Here is an 18,549-nt window from a genome sequence, read left to right as displayed (position 1 = left end):
GCCCCCAGCCTAAGGCTGCTCGCAAGGCTGCTCGCTTCGCTCGCAGGCTGCACCCCCCCCCCCTTTTCTGGCAGACTGGATCCGCCCCTGGTAATTAATATTATTAATTGTTAATTAATCTCAGCATCATTAATTACTACAGTATTAGGCCAAATAAAAGATGTTTGTGTTGGCCACGCCCAACCAACCCCCAAAATGTACGAAATATTGGTTCAGCACTTTTGTTTTTGTTAAAAAAAAAAAAACGAAAAATATTTTTTTAATGAGCTAAAAAGGCTGAAATAGGCCTATCTTGCTGGACAGTAGATGTTATGACAACGTTATGCAATCCTTTTGCTCTTCAATATAGATTTTAAAATAGCCTTTGTTGTTTTTTTGGATATTGTCTACTTTTCCTACCGACCTACTAATTTTTTGGATTTTCTCAGAGCATGGTCCACACAAGATTTTTTTTTTTTTGGCCTTATTAGCTGATCACCACAATTAGCTTAATTAGTTTGGCTACAATAAAGATTGTGATAACCACTTTGCAAAAAGAATTGCCTGTTTAAGTAAAATATAAATTATATAAAATGAATGCTATATATATATAATATATAGACAGCGCAGATGTCAATTTCTTATAATATATTGCATGTAAAATACCTAGAATGACATATGAGAAACCAAGATTTATTGAAAGCTGATTGATATAGTTTCAATTACAGAGGCACATCTTACATTTGATAGTTGAATGTAGAGATTAATAATTGAGGGGAAAAAATTCTTGTAAGTTAAAACCAGTAGCAGCATACAAACTTGTAAAGTGTAAAGAGTTTTGCCAGCAGTCAGTTTGTAACATCAGTATAATTGTGGCTTAGAAGTTAGCTGTTGCTACTTCCTTTTCTACACTAAGTCACAATTGCACTGATAATCTTCTCTGACAGGCATCAAAACTGTTATCACCTACAATTAAGTACATTGAATTTATATAAATGTTTGTAAATTTTTTTTTAAGACAAACTTATTTAGAGAAAAAATAAAGAAATATCGGTTCAAATATCAAACGAGAGGTAGTTTTCCAAAAGGAATAGATAAATAAAAAGAAAAACAGTGGCTAGATACGATGGAAAAATAGATAAGGCAGATAAAAATGCTTAGCATCTATCATCACGTTGAGGGCAGTGTTGGAGGTTTGCATTTACAACGAGAAAACACACTTGAAGACAGTAAAGTGGTACAAAATGAAATACTGTACATCATGCAACAAATGATAGATGAAAACTATTTAAAAAAATCTGGTAGACATCTTAATTAACAACTGTTGCCATGTTATCACAGCCTTTGTGACAGAATTTTGAAGCATGAATTCAGGAAAACACTTTGCTGTTGATCGCAGACACTGGATTTTTGCCCCCTAGGCAATATCCACGTACTACAGGAATTGAAATTGTAAGTTTTATGATGATGAAGATGTTGTTGATAGAGACATAGCAGTGGCTACCATGGAGACTAGATGACAGGTGTCGTATATATGATGAAAAAATATCTGATGGAAAAAAAATCTGACAGATTTTCTAATGCAAAAATTTGGGAATGTTATCTGTTTTAAAAATAAAATGCATTTTAACAATACATTTTTTTTGTAGAATGTACTTTTATTTCAATGATAATATCATTATTAATAATTATTTTTTACCTATATTAATCATTTGTAGTAGTTTATTTTATTTAAATTCTACCTTGTTTAATATTAATATCTATGGTACACACTTATCATAATTCTGTAATTTTAGTAATGTAAAGCCTTGAAGGTGTGGGTATTCTTTTCATAGGGACTATAGCTTACCTACATAAATAAAAAAGAAGACATGACTAGAATAATTCAACATGGAGATGTCGACAATCATCAGAAGATGTTGAGGAAGACAACACATGTTGATATCTACTTAATAAACACTTACATGAATAGATAAAAAGGGCTACGAATATCATTATTGTCCAAAGAACTTCATGAGAATCACGAAGTGTGTAAATGATCCTACAGTCAATTGGGTAAATTGTAAGTAACGTGTTAGAAGTGTAACGGAAGATCTGGTTGATTAGCATGCACAGCAGAGCCTATTCCTGTATTTGATCAGTTACTCATGTATACATTTTGATGATTGACAGACAACTAATCAAAACCTCTCCCAGATAATAAAAACCCCTCCAAGATGCATACCTGACATAATTTTACTCACGAAATGTAAGAAACGGTGCAACATGTTTCAACAACATAACATTAAATTTCACTCTAATAAAAGTCACTTTTTAAATGATCACTCTTTTTTGTGATCAATTTTGTAACATTTTGTCTTTTTCATGATAATATGTTCAATACCAACCAAAATGCAATAAGCCTCATGCATTATTCATGCTTTACCTTGGTCATGTGACCTACTTTGGTTATGTTTCACCTACTCCAAATTCACTGCATCCATTCAGTGGCAGCTCTAGGATATATTTTTTTGGGTGGGGGAGACTAAGCTGTCCGACAGGGGGACCTTGAGCTCGTAGACTCGAGCTGGGAAAAGGGTTTCAGAGGGGGGTTCGCCCTCCCAAATGAGATTTTTTTAAATAATAGGAACCTCTGGATGACAGGAAATGGCACTCACAGCCATTCTACCCCCCCCCCCCCCACACACAACACTGGCATCACCACTGCTTCCATTAGTCATTAAAATCAAAAGAAAAATAATTCATGCATAAAAGCATACAAACTGTAGCAGGCATAAAAGTATACATTTTTCCAAAAATGTGGTACCATTCAAGGCTCCTCCCTATCTATACCCTTGACTAGGTAAGGGTCGAAGTCTTCTCCATGAGTTGCTACACGATCTTATAACAGCATGAACCTTGAACGGGAACACAGCACTCCTTTGTACATGTAAGATGTGGGTTCTCTTCTACTCAGACACTAAACAGGGGTTGTCTCATTCTCCACACCTATGAATGGGGATAACATGCTCTCTACTCTGCATTCTTGAAAAGGATGTTACAGTCCAATGCCTGGACTTTTGTAGTCCTTGTAGACAAGGAATACCACACCACCTTCCACTGTTTGCACCTTGATAGAGATTGCCACATCCTCTAACACCCCACCTGGACTAGGATGCCACATCCCTTTCCCAGTCTGCACCCTTTAGAGGGACTGCCACATCCTCTACACCCCACCCGGACAAGGATGCCACTTCCCTCCCCATTCACAACTTTGATAGGGATTGCCACATCCTCTTACACCCATGCGCATCCCTTCCATTGATAGTTAACACAATCAGAGATCAGACTAGTTTTATGATGAAATTGTGGACACTGAAACTATGATGCATTGAGTCATCTGCAGATAAACTTGCTGTGTTAATCGTTCTGTCATTTAGTCAAATTAGCAGATAAGTGAAAGGACTGTAAAACAGAATGATTTGTAACCAATGAAACATACTTGATGGTTTATAGAGGTCAAATGGGGTCAGATTCAATTTATGAGTAGTATTAGAATTGTATGAAACTAATCATCAATTAGTACATCAAACAATTAATTAAATCATTGAGCAATAAATCAATCGTTAAATAAAAAATCAATTAATTATTCAATCAATCAATAAATCAATCAATCATTCATCATTTTTTCCCATATTTTTTTCAATTATAATTTTGATGGAGTGAACCTACTAAACTTTATTAGGGTAATGTTAATTCTTAAAATAGCATAAAAATAATGCTAAAAATAAAACATTCTAGTAATTGTATGAGTAAAAAGAAAATTCTCAAATAAGAGGACAAAAAATCTAGAAATAAGAGAAAAAACTGCTTGTGTTTTGAAGAAGAATTTCTCTTTTAAAGTACTAATGGTTTTTGACAGTGTGTTCAAACATAATTTAATTTTGTTTGACACTGTGTTCAAACATAATTTAGATGTTTGTTTTTAAATTTTGTTTAATGTAAAGCTATCATTTCATTTCATAGGTGAGCATTGCCTGATTTGCTGTCATAAAGATTTAGAATAATGACAGATCACTGTAACAGACTGACAACTAGAAAGCTAGCAATGGCAATCCATATTCAACATAGGTTACCTGTTCACATGTTTACGAATTAACAATATTCCATTTGCACTGAGAATACACACAGCATGCTCCACGAGACAAAGGCGGTTAAGTAGGAAAGAATCTGGCTTTAAGTATGAGTAATATGAAGGACAGGGTTAGGCGTAGAATTCTTGAGGAAGAATGTGTGCGAGGAATAAAAGTTACCCTCAATTGAGGATAAATGTGGACATCAACTGGTCATGTTACGCAAGCCCGAAGACTAGTCGTTAATGGGAAACCGTTGACTTAGATTCCGTCTTCCTACGAACATGCTTGAAAACGAGGACAGTTTGACGCTGATATCAATTTCTATTGACATTAAAATCTTGCAGATAGGAACCGAATCAATCTTGAATAATTTTCTTATATTTAAGAAAGGCAAAAACTGTCTGAGATGTTCAATTGATTGGCAGACCAAAAACCTAGCAGCAATTAAAATGCTAGTTTTACTGAAAATAAAGACTGTTGACTTATGGCCTAAGAATACGGATTTAGATAAGAGCAGAACAAAATAGATTGTAATTGGACATATTTAAGAAAATAAATATTTTTAAAAATAGGGTGCTTTAATAGTTATATACATTTAGGAGAGGCAAAGCTTTCAGAGGCCAGAGAGGTTGTTAGATCAAGGTCTGGGGAGGAAAGAGACATAGAAACTGGAACTTTTGGGCTATTTTAAAGATGTGTTGCGATGTTTTATAACACATTATGCCGAAGAAAGTTTTCAAAACCCCCTTTTTTAGTTTGGCAACCTTTGTAGTTATTGGTACTTGGCCTGTCACTATCTGATGCCTTAATTATTTTATTTCAGATTTCTACATCAAACATATGAGCTAGGTTCATATGGGATTATAGCCAGATGAAGTAGCTGATCTACTACTTGCCAAATTAATTGGATTAAATCCACTAATCGCATTCGACGTTAAGGTTAGAGCGAGATATTTTGACTACCAGAAATTCGGAAAACACATCATTAGACAGGAAGTACAATCGCATGGTGGTAATTACTGTGGATTTTCGCGCGACTAGTTTATGCTAGATCGAGAATATAGGCGTAGGCAAGGCCTAGGTCTCGGCGGTTGATTAGACTGGCCGAGGAGTCCAGCTGGAGGGTTTACACTGGGTTTTCCCCCAAGTATTTCGTTTAGCGCGTGGTAGGCCTAGTGTGGGCATGCCGATTTCAGGTCATCCCTTATTACATTGGCCGACCCCTTGCCCGTCCCACGAATAAAAACGTCTCTCACAGCCTTGTGGTCTGCTCTTAGATTTTTCAACTTTGTCACAACAATTTCCGATGTTATGCTATTGTGGCCTATAAGTCCCGCATTCTCTCTGCTATCCTTTCGTGGACCAGGACACCAGCCTTCTGACGGTACAATTTATCTTCAACTTTTTCAGAATTTCTGGCTCCCTCCAGATATCTATTAAATCACATTCCTGCGCATACGTCCAGAGATGGCGTTTCTTTACTGACTTTTCGGCCATCATTTGCAAAATAAGACTTGTTGAAATTAAAGTACAGTACACGGATCAGGGAGACTGCGTCAATTCTGAATGGTGTTTATGATAGCATGGAAGCATGGAAGGTCACTTTTCTTCAATTTGATTGGTGTATTCGTGACCTGTGGCCAACCGCTGTTTAATTAAGATTAAGAAGTTAGTCGACATAAATTTACTCGATGGGCTTAGTCGAGTTGTGGCCTTCATCCATACTTGAGCGGTCATACTCAAACTTATGGCGAAATCTTCTAGCTCATCCACTAAAATTATCTCGCCATAGTTGGATATGAACGGGGCTATGGGGTTATCGATAATTAGACCAGGTCTATACACTTGACCTCTCACTAAATAAACCCAGATGCAAGTAGATGATTATTGCCAAATCATATTGCTACCTGTTGAAAGGTATCAAAGCTAATAGAATGGTCCCAAGAGTTTATATCATGATATGAGCCAGCCAAACCAAGCCAAATGAATATAACATAAATCATTGACTATAATCTGTAAAACTATATGTTTGAAATTGTCCCTTTAAGAAGTTACAGAGAAGAGTTGTGATTTGCAGATCAGCTCTGTAAATTTGGTTTCTTTAGTTGTGTTTGAAGTAGAAGACATTGTTGAAAGATAAAGGTAACTGTAGTAATGTAATCATTTTATTATGCGTCATCTGGCCTACCGAGTCCTTCATTAAAGTCAATACATTTGGTGATGATCAAATAACAGCGCTGAATGCATTTAGGATCTTTAATTTGGCAACTGGTTTTTTTTTACCTTCAGTTTATTTACCTTCAGTTTAGCTCCATGATTTTAGTGACAATTCCATGACATTTGGCGAAACATCTAATGATCCATGTGAGCCAAGCATTTTTCGGCGAAATAATATTTCTAATCAAAATCAACAATTTGTTTTTACATTTATTTTTAATAGTACAAGCTTTAAAAAATAAAACCTAAAAAACGTAAAAAAAGATAACATAGGTACCGGGTATTTGCAACTTATGAAAAGTAAAAACAACATTTTTTTTCCATTCTACTCTGTTGTCTTGTGATGGCGCCCTCTATTTAATGGTTTAGATGGTGGAAAATAAGTTAATAAGATCACAGAGGAATAATGCATACATAACAACTGAGAAAAAGACATTAGAATGTTGGACAGTCTGTAATTTTTTTTATAGTGTTTCAAGTCTCAAGCTGTGCAATCCATCATGCATGCAATGCATGTATTACCTGTTTTGTATCGCAGACGTTTAAAGTCCCAAAAACGAAGTGTAAAGCCTATAAATAAATACATACTATCATACAATCATTTTAAAACATAGGGATAATGTGTAGCTTATCCAAAGACAGGAAGCTGTCATACCTGGTGACAAATATTTACTCTGTGAAGGAATATTATCAACAATAAAAGGTGAACAGTAGATTTATGTCAATAATAACCGATCAATAATGGATGTGAATTAAAATACAATCAAATGAAACTAAATATGATGATATATAAAAACTGATAAATCATATGACGATGTTAGAAACAGCACCATGCTGACACTCTTAGGATTCAGACAACCATTTGGACTAGGAAGAACCATACAAGATACAGGAGAGGCATTATGTACTCTACATAGTCAACATGATCAAACTGTTTTATATATTTTTAGAATATGTAATATAATATAAATTAATACAATATATAGTATAAGATAATATAATATATAGATTATTATAAGGTAATATAAAAACCTATAAAACATACAGTAAATAAATAATATGCATAAATATATAAGTATAATATATATAAAGTATTTTATATATGAAGTTACTATGCTATAAAAAGAGCAACTGTTCATTCTTTCAATAAAATAAAATTTATGTTTTCACATAATTTGTAGTATAAATAATATCAATGATGACTTCAAATAAGTTCTGTTTCTATGAGTTCAGTCAAAAAAATGTTCAATTTCTGAAGCGTTGTGTATTTTAGATTTAGGTCTCCAAATGAGCTATTATTCTGCGTTCTTCTGTTGAAAGAAAATTTTCTGTTTATTGACAGGACACGAATTTCATTCATAAATGTACGCCAACGTGGACGATCACCATGGGTATGCTAGGCGAATGTGAAATAACAGCAGCTCGCAATGCATCATTCTAACACATAATCATTACGCGATAACACAAGTTTGTGACGGTACGCCCTAGGGGTCAGAAACACATAATCCGCACCGTTAGCCAGAAACACCTGTCTGCTTGCAAGGCAAATGTAATGAGAGGTCTACTTTGATTATACAGTGATTACAAATGAAGTATTTGAAGTTGGTCACTTGAGGAATTGGACAATGTTATCAATTCCGTGAGGATTCTAGTTAATGGTTTCTATCTTGATGTAATAGGTGTTGTTATTGTGTTATTTTGAATTATCCATTGTGATGCAAAGTCTTTCCAATCTAATGGATTGTGAAGGGTAATCAGGAAGAATATCAAGAATTGAAAAAAGCTCAAATGCTTGTTCTTATATAATCCTGGAGATTTCAGATTTGAACATGAATTTCAGAACATGAATAATAATTACAGCCTGAAAATCCTAAAGAAAAAATCTTTGACAATGAATATAGGTGTCTATTTTACTTTAATTCATGACATTACACTTTATTTTAAAATAAGAATAACACATTTTATAAGAACACTTAGGCTAAAATGGCTTAAAAATTACGAACAAAATAAAAACAAATTGAGACCAAGGTAAAATGTCAAATTTTTACCGGGGCCTTTTTCTAGAGCCACTTTTTCCGAGGACTTTTTCTGGGGCCATTTATTTTTCCGGGGCCATTTATTTTTCCGGGGCCACTTTTAATTACATTTCAGTACAGTGTATACTGCTGTACAATAATAATTTTCTATGTTTGAAAAGTAAGTAAAATAAGAACAAACTAAGAACATTTTGAGCCTGAAATTGGCCAAAAAATAAGAACAGTGAGTCTGAGAAAAATTTTACTGGTTCTTATAAAAAAAAAGTGTATTTAAGTAGGCCTATGGTATCTAGTGTAATTTATTGTGTGCCTTGAGCACCAAATTTTGGGGGTGATATGCACAAAAAAAAAAACTATTCTAAATTCAAAATAGTTTTAAACCATCATCGATGAATAACTTGACACGTTTTCAAATACATAAACAAGTGACCTTGTTCGATATGATGGTTTAGAGTTGTGGAGTAAAGACACCTATGTGATTTTGATCAAAGCAAAATGTTTATGCCTGCATTCATACTCCGGCATATTAAATTGGCGGACGTTTTGATGTTGAGGTTGCAACATTACTACGAGCAGTAAAAGTGCACTGACAGAGGAGCGCATATTGGTCGCAGCTGAAAATTTATTGTCCATGGCGTACAATAATAATAAAACAGGCGGCAGATATTCTAAAGTCATGTTTAACTACTATTTTATGTTCAGATTTACTTTATAGTTTAATTTTCACAGAGACTTAACTGACGTTTTTAGGCCAGTTGGGGAGAAAATCTACTCATAATATAATCATCATCATGAATTCTGAACGTCTTTCCACATTTGACTTAACAAGACTTCTCTCATAATATGAAATATTATATTAAAAGTACAAGTAATGCTGGTTTATAGAATTTGTTAGAATTCTTGAGGCATTAACTTTGCCAAATGTAATTTATAGCATTCTTATTATTATGCTAGTTTTTAGAGCATATTTCAGTAAAAAAATACATTTGCAAATAATATCAATAATCATTGGTTTATGCAAATTTTAGTTATATTTATTTTGCCTTCAGCAGATATTTAAGTCAATATTATGTATACCGGTACTGCTTGTTTTTGTTGTAAAGCACTTGGATGCCTTTCTCTGCGGATGCACAATAAAAGAGTGTATAGTTATAATTATTATATTTATGTGAGCATTATAAATTACTAATGCTGATAATGCGGAAATGAAAAGATGAACTTACCAGACGAGAACGTTGTAGCATTGACAGTTTCAAATCTCACAACTGACGCCTGATTAGACACGCCGTTCCGTGCATACACGTTAAAGATGTACGTAGTGTAGGAAGCGAGTCTGCTTACATTGACTTGTAATACATTTAAATTACGATCACTTGGAGAGAAGCGGACGTCCGATGGGCAGCGTGCGCACTCAATGTTGTAGTACGTATCATTGCGCCCGCCGTGATTGAGTGGCGGTGACCAAGACAGCGTTACAACTGACGTCATCTGATGCACCTTTGCAACAAGGTTTCTAGGAGACGATGGAGTTTCTGAATTGGATAGAAAAATATTTAAAAGAATATGTTTGGGTTACAACTCCAACTGTAAACACCACTTATCATCATGTTCATTTACAATATATATTCATTGATTCTTATTATTTATGATTATATAGAAAAATAGAAAGTGTTATATATGCAAAGAACTGAATAACAATATACAATTACAATGTGGATATATTCTTTTAAGTTTTAATAAATTGCCTTAATTTCTTTGGTCAGGATTCGGTCTCCAATTGCTACTATAGCTTTGTATTAAAAGATTGAAAATTATTGGTAGTTTGAAAAAAGTGGTCTTGAATTTGAGGGCCTAACAATTACAGGGGTCTTGAATTGGACGGAAAACTGTTTGTAAACTATTTTGTTATGAACCTATTATAGTTCATAACTGTCAAAATTTAAATTAAATAAAAATCTTAAATATGTATATAATATATATTTAATTGTTATCATGCTGGTGCCAGATGAATTTATATCTAGAATTTTTTCAAATGGGATTGACATACTTTACTGTCGGAAAAGCATACAAGGAACATATAAATATTTGAAGCAAAGCATAGCTCAACAAATCAATAAACTTGCAGAAGAAAATTTGTTGGATACAAGAAATACGCAGGAAAACAATTTTAATCGGTTGTAAAAGTCGACTCCGGTAGCATTAATTGTGAGTCGTGAAGCTTAGCTTTCGCTAAGATCATCCGTTCTCATTCCTATGTATTAATGAATTTGCGAAAGTTTGTCAGTGCTGATCAGAATTAATCAAAGGGACATAAATCCAAATTAGGGCAAATTAGCATGCATTTTTATCTGATTTTAAACGGTCATTAATGAGCCTGAGCCTTCTTTGTTTTCATTTACATTTGCTAAGAGTAATAAACAGTATGGAATGAAATCACATCATGCATATTTACAGCTAAAATCGTAAGAGAGAAAAACAGGTTTTATGTTAACCTCTGGGTAGTTTTTTTTTGGGAATGATTAAACCATAGTTTAATGAGTCCTGATAAGGATGGCCACTGTATGTCTAAGGGCAATTGACCCTTACTGTATATATCTCATAAATGTAGGCTTTAAATATAGCGGTCATTTATGTTTGGCTTCTGCCCTACATCTTGAATAGTTCTTTAGAAATACTGTACTCATTCTTGTCTGTGTTACTAAAAATTTAATGGCATACAATGTTTTTTTTTGTTCCTACCATCTCTCATTTTAATTTGATTAAATTGTTAACAGGTATATATTTTAATTAGCATAAAAATTTAAAAATATTTTATAAAACTTTTCTTCTACAAGCAATATATATTTAGAGTATGTTAATATACTTTCATATAGAAAGAAGTCAAAGGAATAAAGTAAAAATGCATACGATATTTAAAAACACTATTTTTATAACATGTATCTACAGTATGTCTATTTAATTATTTTATTTATTTAGTTAGGCACATAGACCATGGTCTGCCAATGGCAAATGTCTGTTTTCTTCATTTATATGGCAATCCTTTTCCAAGATACACATATATAATGCTTAACACAAACCAAGTCCCTAGGGGTTATTACCTGTTACATTAACATGTATACATTCCAACAATTTTTAAACTTCTTTTTCAAAATGTCATAGATTTATGGGTTTTTTTGCTTGTAGTATCGTTTCTATATTCTAATTCCCTTACTGACAAATGAAACCAGTATGGCACTGATTGGCTGAACAGGAATGCCTTGAGAGTATAGGACCCAAGGTATGGATTGCCTATAACAAGTGAATTTAATTTCAGTACATATTCAAAGAAGAGATAAATTCTTTCCCTCTCCTCAAGGAATGGGAATATAACACTTTATTTGCCTCAAGGAGTATTTATTTTATTTATTCTGTCTTTATCCTGAAATAACACTTTCAGTGCTAAATCACTGATTTCTGAAGTAGTTCAGTCTTAACAAGAAAAGAAAACAATTGAAGAAATAAAATTTAAAACAATTTCTTAAAATACTGATAATACAATAATTTACATTGGAAAATAATATGCGTGGCAGGAAAAATAAAATGATGCAAGTTTATAAAGAATTTGAAATAAAGTTTTAAATTTTAAAGTGTCATTGATTCAAAGTTTATTTTAATATTATCTGGGAGGTTATTCCATAATTTAGTTGATCTGTAAACCAAAGTTCTTTTACCTTGCATATTATTCCATGGATGTTCAATTAGAGTATTATTGCTTTGACTTCTTGTAGAGTGCGAGTGCAAATCATTGAAAACAAAATGTTGAGATAAGTATAATGAAGCTTGGTCATTTAAACATTTAAAAAGCATTATAAGCTATTGTTCTGCCCATTTATCAGTCAGTTTGCACCATCGTAAAGAACTTAAAAATATCTACAACAGCAGTTTTTATATCAGTGGAAAGTAAAAGTCTATTTAAAAGTACTTGAAGATAGCTTTAAAGTTTAATATTACAACTTGACCAGACACAATTACAATAATCAAAAAGAGGCATAACTAAAGCATTTGCCAACATTTTAAGAGTATTATTGGGTAAATAATACTTAACACAGTGGATAACGCCAATTCTTTTGAGATATTACTTGTTTGTTTGTCAATATGTTCTGACTATATTTAGGATCGAAAACTACTCCAAGGTATTTGAATGAATCAACCTGTCAATCACAGTTCCGTTATTGGATAAAGGAATATTTGAAAATTTAGGTAAAATTGGAGTACTTCCAAATATCATAAACTTAGTTTTTTTAATATTTAAAGTGAGTTTATTTTTATCAAACCATTGAGCAATTTTGTTTAAATTAAAATTTAGTTCATTTTGGAGGAGGGTGGGGTAGCGATAATCCTTCCCAATACTTGGATAAATTTTCCTCTCCACATGAAGTAGTACTCTTTCCTTTCATTTTCCTAGGGAATTGGATAGGAATTCATCCTTCTCCTCAGGGAATAATGATCCTTCAATCAGCGTATGTGAATAAGGATTCTTAATAATTATTTAACACAGTACAGTATTGGTTTTATGGCAATGTTGTTCAATTTGTATGTGTAAAAACAGAAAACAACCCACAAGTAATGACATTTCTTCTCTCATTTCAAATGTTACACTTCTTCAAAATTATATTTCATAGGAAAATATAAGGGAAAAATGATTTATCAGTTAGTTCAGCTGTAGTGATTTCTAAATCATAGAGAATGGATCTTTTCTGCGCTATGGGAATCCAGTTTTATTGGCATCCATGATAAGGTAACCAAGGCATCTAAAAAAGTCACATTATAACATGCGTAAACTATAACATAATACGTCAGAGAGTGTGTAGAAATATAAATGAGGCTGCGTCATAACCAATTAGGGTGAGCAACTTCTGGATGTTCAACTTTATCAAAACAAGTATTTAATGTTTGAAAGTAATTATCAATTTTGTAGTGATCTTAAAACTTTTCCATAGGCCAATCTACTACAATATAATAATTATTATGTGGTCATAAGATATTATTTGATTTTTAGAGACTTGTTAGAAATTTATTTTTCAAATGTTTTAAATGATTAAAAATATAAAATTATATACTAAAAATACTAATCATGAATAAATATTTTTAAGTTATAAACATCTCTTCACCATTCTCATAATGTACTTTTGGGTGTTGTTGTTTGAATGGGTACTTTTTCCTTTGAAAAAAACACATAACTAATTTGATAAAAATATGACAATTAAGGATTTTATTCAATACATCAAAATTATCATCAATCTAATCCTTTATAAGTACAAATTTTATAAGAACACTGAGGAAGAAATCGCTTAAAAATTAAGAACAAAATAAGAACAAAGCTTATGTGTACATCAATTACAGTGAATATGTCATACACTCTATAACATAGAACAGTATATACTGCTACAATAATAATTTGGTATGTTTGAAAAGTATGTAAAAGTAAGAACAAAATAAAAACACTTTGAGTCTAAAATCAGCCAAAAAGTAAGATCTATGAGCCTAGGAATATTTTACTGGTTCTTATAAAAAAAAGTATGACTGCCACAAATTAAAACTATAGAACAGTGAATTAAGATAACTTTAGTAAGTCTTAATACCTACCAGTGGTAGTTATTTCACTGTTTCTGCATTCTTTCCTATATATGTTAATTATAATTCATCCATTTATCTAGTTCCATATTATCTAACATCATGTTTTATCCAATTAAGAGTTCATGTAAGGCTTTGGTAAGTTATATTTTAGTAGCATACACATCTAAAATACTGTATTAAAGTCACATTGCAATTTTTTACCCCTAATTTACGGCTCAGCCCTGAAGGTTGCATAAAAAAAAAATCCATCAACAAAATCTGGTGACCTGTCGTAACACTTTGGTTTGATAGGAGATGCCTGGAAGCAGATTGTAACATTTCCACAACTGTGTCCCATCGTTACGAGGAATGAAGAAATGACAACATAAAATCGTTATTGCCATACCGATGCCAACTTATAAATAGATATGACGAAAACCAAGTGAAATATATAGTATTAGACACAATGAAAGTTAGTTATTAGTCGTTATTACAGATACCTGCTGGTGCTAACTGCTTCTGTTAGCTCTCATTTGTAGATACCTGTTGGTATTAGCTTTGTAAATGACTGTTAATGTTAGCTGCTATTTGCAGATACCTGTGAACTGCTAGTCTGTTAGCTATGTTAGTTTTTTCTGTCATTGTAATTGCTATTAATGTAACTGTCTCATGAGTTGATACCATTATTGTGAGCCCGCATTTATCGTTCTATGCCTTTAACATGTAAACATCCAGAGCTTTGCAACATTCACACTGAATATTATGACTTCAATATGTTACACACTCAGAAGCTGACCCCGAATTCAACTGGACTGTTGAAGTTGATAGAAATATCTCAAGTGAATTATAACTGCACTAAGGGTTCCTCTGAGGTGAAGTTAATGAGAAGTTAAATGGAAGTAATATTAGGTAAATGTGTGGTAAAACTTTTTAGAGGTCAGGTTAGGCTGAGATATTACATCATTCTTTTTTTTGATAATGTTTTCTAAGCATCTGAATAACATTGAGTGATGCACTGTACTGCTCATCAGCGATTATTTGCTAATGAACATCGAGCATTTGGATGGAAGACTGCGAGAGTTGGCAACCTTATCACCCTGAGGTCTTGTCAGCTAATCTGTGTGCAATGCGCATCCTACATGTATCTAGCACGTACTTCAATCACCTGCGGGAAACGTTCCAAGTCCATATACGCTCTTGTCTAGATTGTTTAAAACTCTGGAGATATGTTATAGATCTTTTATTATGATGGACTTTGATGTGTTCTCAAGTAGGCCTAAGTTTATTCGTAAGAAAAGTATTAACAAAAACTAGGCCACAATATTTGGCATAAGGGGCGGGGAATTAAGTTTGGAAAAACTCTATCTCAAGCTTTATTTTCAATCAATTTTCAAAGGGATAATTTCTATAAGCTTACTAAACAATCAATTAAAAAACAAAATAAATCATAATATGTTAGCAGTTATACTTAAAGGGACTTTCTAACAACTAAAATCAATATATTATTTGAAATATCAGATTATTGTTATTATTATTTATTATTATTATTATTATTATTATTATTATTATTATTATTATTTATATGCTGGTTGAAAATATCAACATCCTGAGTATGTCACCTTGTGCTAATAGAGTTCCATTGTAGTTCACTACAGACTCACCTACCAAGAATGTTATGGTGAACATATCAATTTGAGATTGCTACTTAAATGATAAGGTATGAAAGTATAGACGGCGGGCTTACCAGTACACTTGTCTGAGGGCCTGTCACTGGGAGCACGGTAGAAGTTTGGTATACAAGTACATTCTGCCATTCCCGCTGAGTCTGCATGGCTTTTAGCAGGGCATGGCCGGCACATTGCGGTGTTTACTCCTGCTTTGTATGTTCCAACTTGACAAACTATTAGACAAAAAAAGAACAATTATTTTAATTAATATATTATTATCCCAACAAATCAAAAGACTTTAAATAAACATATTGGTTTAATCATTTTGGTTTTTGTTTCATATATTTGTTTTGCATTTTTATTAGTCATTATTTGGTATTGAACACCAAGTACATTACATATAATGCAATGTTCTATATAAAAGGTAATCTCATGTATACGGCTTAGGAATTACAAAATGCTAGTGATGGTGGAAAATGACTGTATCCATTACATGTACAGTTACACATTTGGGTTACTGGGAGGAAAAAGAAAAGCACCTTGCGCAAGAACTGCAACTATAATACATATTAATTCATGTCAATATTCATATAATATAATTACAATATAAACAACAACACCACTACCAGCAACAACATTAACAAGAACTACAACAACAATAGTAACAGCTAACAGTGCAGTAACATTAACAGGAGGAATAACAACAAAATATAATTATAATTTTTGAATGTTGCATATATAAGTCTGTTCTACACTAGCTAACATGGGATGAAAACACATTTGACATTGGCTCCTACAGGAATAGACCTTGAGTGAGAACAAGTGATGGCTTGCATTTTAATTAGCTAATTGATTTACTGTGTGAAAGGTCTTAGTCACTGCCACTAATGTAACACAACATCAAAATGTAATGCAATAAAATTTATTAGGCGGGTGCTTTTTGATTTAAAGGGTCACCTGAGTGCAAATGGAAATAACTTGAATTTCAACAATTGATAAAAATGGATTTTAAAAGAATATATAATAATTATATATAACTTAATTTTTATACAGTTTTTATAGCACTTGTTCACAGAATTAAGGAAATGATTTACTACTGTCTCTTATACACATCTAGATGTGTATAAGAGACAGGGGTTATAAAGTGAATCATATCTCACAACTGTTTTCACAATAGTTTTCTTATTTCAAACTATGTTAGTGTTACTGTTATAAAGGCCTAGGCGCAAAATGCCACGGTCTCTGCAGACTTCACAGTACTAGAGCCATTGGATCAAACACCTACTGGGAACGGGAACATATCCATAATGATATAGCTAGAAATCATCAGACATACGCATCCAAGCCTACCAGGTACCCAATTAATACTAAACAACTAGAGACACAAATATGTATGTTTTTATTTCATACATAGTGTATCATTATGATATAATGATGTAATAAATGAATAAATTAATCAATCAATCAATCCATTACTGTATTACATAATAAACTCTCACTTTTTTATGCCCGATCACTGCACTGAATACTCAAAACTAAAAAAAAAACATCCTTAAAAAAATAACATGCAAATTATAGTACATTAACGGTATGTGATTCCTTCATATAAAGTTGTTTCGGCAAAAAGGCCTGTTAGTATAAGAAACAATCCTTGCAAAATCAATAATCATCCAAGATTGCATACATCATCACCGCTAACACACTCCCACCTAGGGCTATTGTCTGTTAAAACATCATCAACGGAATGCGACTCCCTTAAGTAACACAGACAGTATATGTAAGGGAAACAGTCGGCATCTCTGTACGCAAAACTTTTTATATTAATTCATATTATTAGTAAATAAAAATTCCATTAGCTCTGATTGGTTGACTGTTCTATCTAGTAGACTAATACCAATGAAAACAACATGAACATAAAATATGATTGAGTTTCTATTATCAAATGACATATTGTATATTAATGTAAATGTAATGATCTTCAGGGTGATATGATCAATTAATTTTCAGCCTGTCAATGATATTGCTTCAATACAGATTTGGATAAAATTATCAGGATAAGTAATTCTAAAGTAATGGCCACACTATTAAGATCATGTGACAATACAATTGCCCATATATGGAAGTCATGACACCCATGTTCCCTACCCATCCCAACGTAGGCAAATTTGTTCTGCTAAGTGGTTAGAAATAAAAATGAAATTTTTGTTTTGAATTTTCAGTTTTCGCAACCCCAGGCCAAAACCCAGGGGCGGATCCAGAGATGTCCAAAAGGGGGGGGAGGGCCAAAATTTGGGCCGATCGAGACAACAATGTCCTAGGGGGTCCGGGGGCATTCCCCCGCGAAATTTTTGTGTTGTGAAAATAACATTTGAGGCGTTGTGGGCTATCATTTTTTTCTTTTCTTTCTTTTTTTGGTTTTTTTTTCTTTTTTTACCTCCCAAAAGGGGGTGGGGCCGGGGCCGGGCCGACTCCCCGCCCCTAAATCTGCCCCTGATACCAGTATATACTCCTGATGCCCATATAGGAGAGAATAAATATGACATTATCATGTCCATGGGAAATACACACTTGGATAGAGCTTAAGGCTAGTAATACATAGATTTTTGTTTTAAGATTCAACAGACAAGTTTGATCAGACTAATGTGATCAACAAATATATTCGCCTACTTTAAATCACATCAAAAAGAAAGTTTTGAATAAAGTTGTTTAATATCTTATGTTTTTTTCTTTCCTGTTAGATAGCAAAATCCCATGGTGGCATGAGTAAATTGAAAAAGTTTAGACATAAAATGAATACTGTAGGCCAATATTAATTGTTTGAGATACACTTTTTTTTTATAAGAACACATTTTATAAGAACAATGAGGCTGAAACTGCTGAGGTAAAATGTATAATTTATGAGGTTTTTATTTTTAAAAAAACTAGAAACCCAAAAAATTA

General features: G+C 32.9%; 1 protein-coding gene across 5 annotated transcripts in view; it reads right to left on the bottom strand.

Moving 5' to 3' along the window:
- The window catches only part of LOC117101827 (ephrin type-B receptor 1-B-like), a 50,805-nt gene extending 34,967 nt beyond the window's left edge, over nucleotides 1-15,838 (bottom strand). For 3 of the 5 annotated variants that reach the window (XM_033241922.1, XM_033241926.1, XM_033241924.1), the window contains exons 1-3: nucleotides 15,687-15,838; nucleotides 9,571-9,879; nucleotides 6,834-6,881 (exon numbers count right to left, since the gene is read on the bottom strand). In XM_033241922.1, the coding sequence (XP_033097813.1) occupies nucleotides 6,834-6,881; nucleotides 9,571-9,879; nucleotides 15,687-15,801 (472 nt within the window). In that variant the 5' untranslated portion in view covers nucleotides 15,802-15,838. The remainder of the gene's footprint in view (nucleotides 1-6,833; nucleotides 6,882-9,570; nucleotides 9,880-15,686) is intronic. The other 2 variants (XM_033241925.1, XM_033241927.1) reach the window with 1 other exon arrangement.
- Between the last annotated feature and the right edge of the window lie 2,711 nt (nucleotides 15,839-18,549).

The sequence above is a fragment of the Anneissia japonica genome, unplaced genomic scaffold (genome assembly GCF_011630105.1).
Source record: "Anneissia japonica isolate Jap-2015-1 unplaced genomic scaffold, ASM1163010v1 scaffold4988_len2956909_cov206, whole genome shotgun sequence".
Classification (NCBI taxonomy): domain Eukaryota; kingdom Metazoa; phylum Echinodermata; class Crinoidea; order Comatulida; family Comatulidae; genus Anneissia; species Anneissia japonica.
Note: the sequence above shows the minus strand (reverse complement) of the source record. Positions and strands in the feature narration are given on the sequence as shown.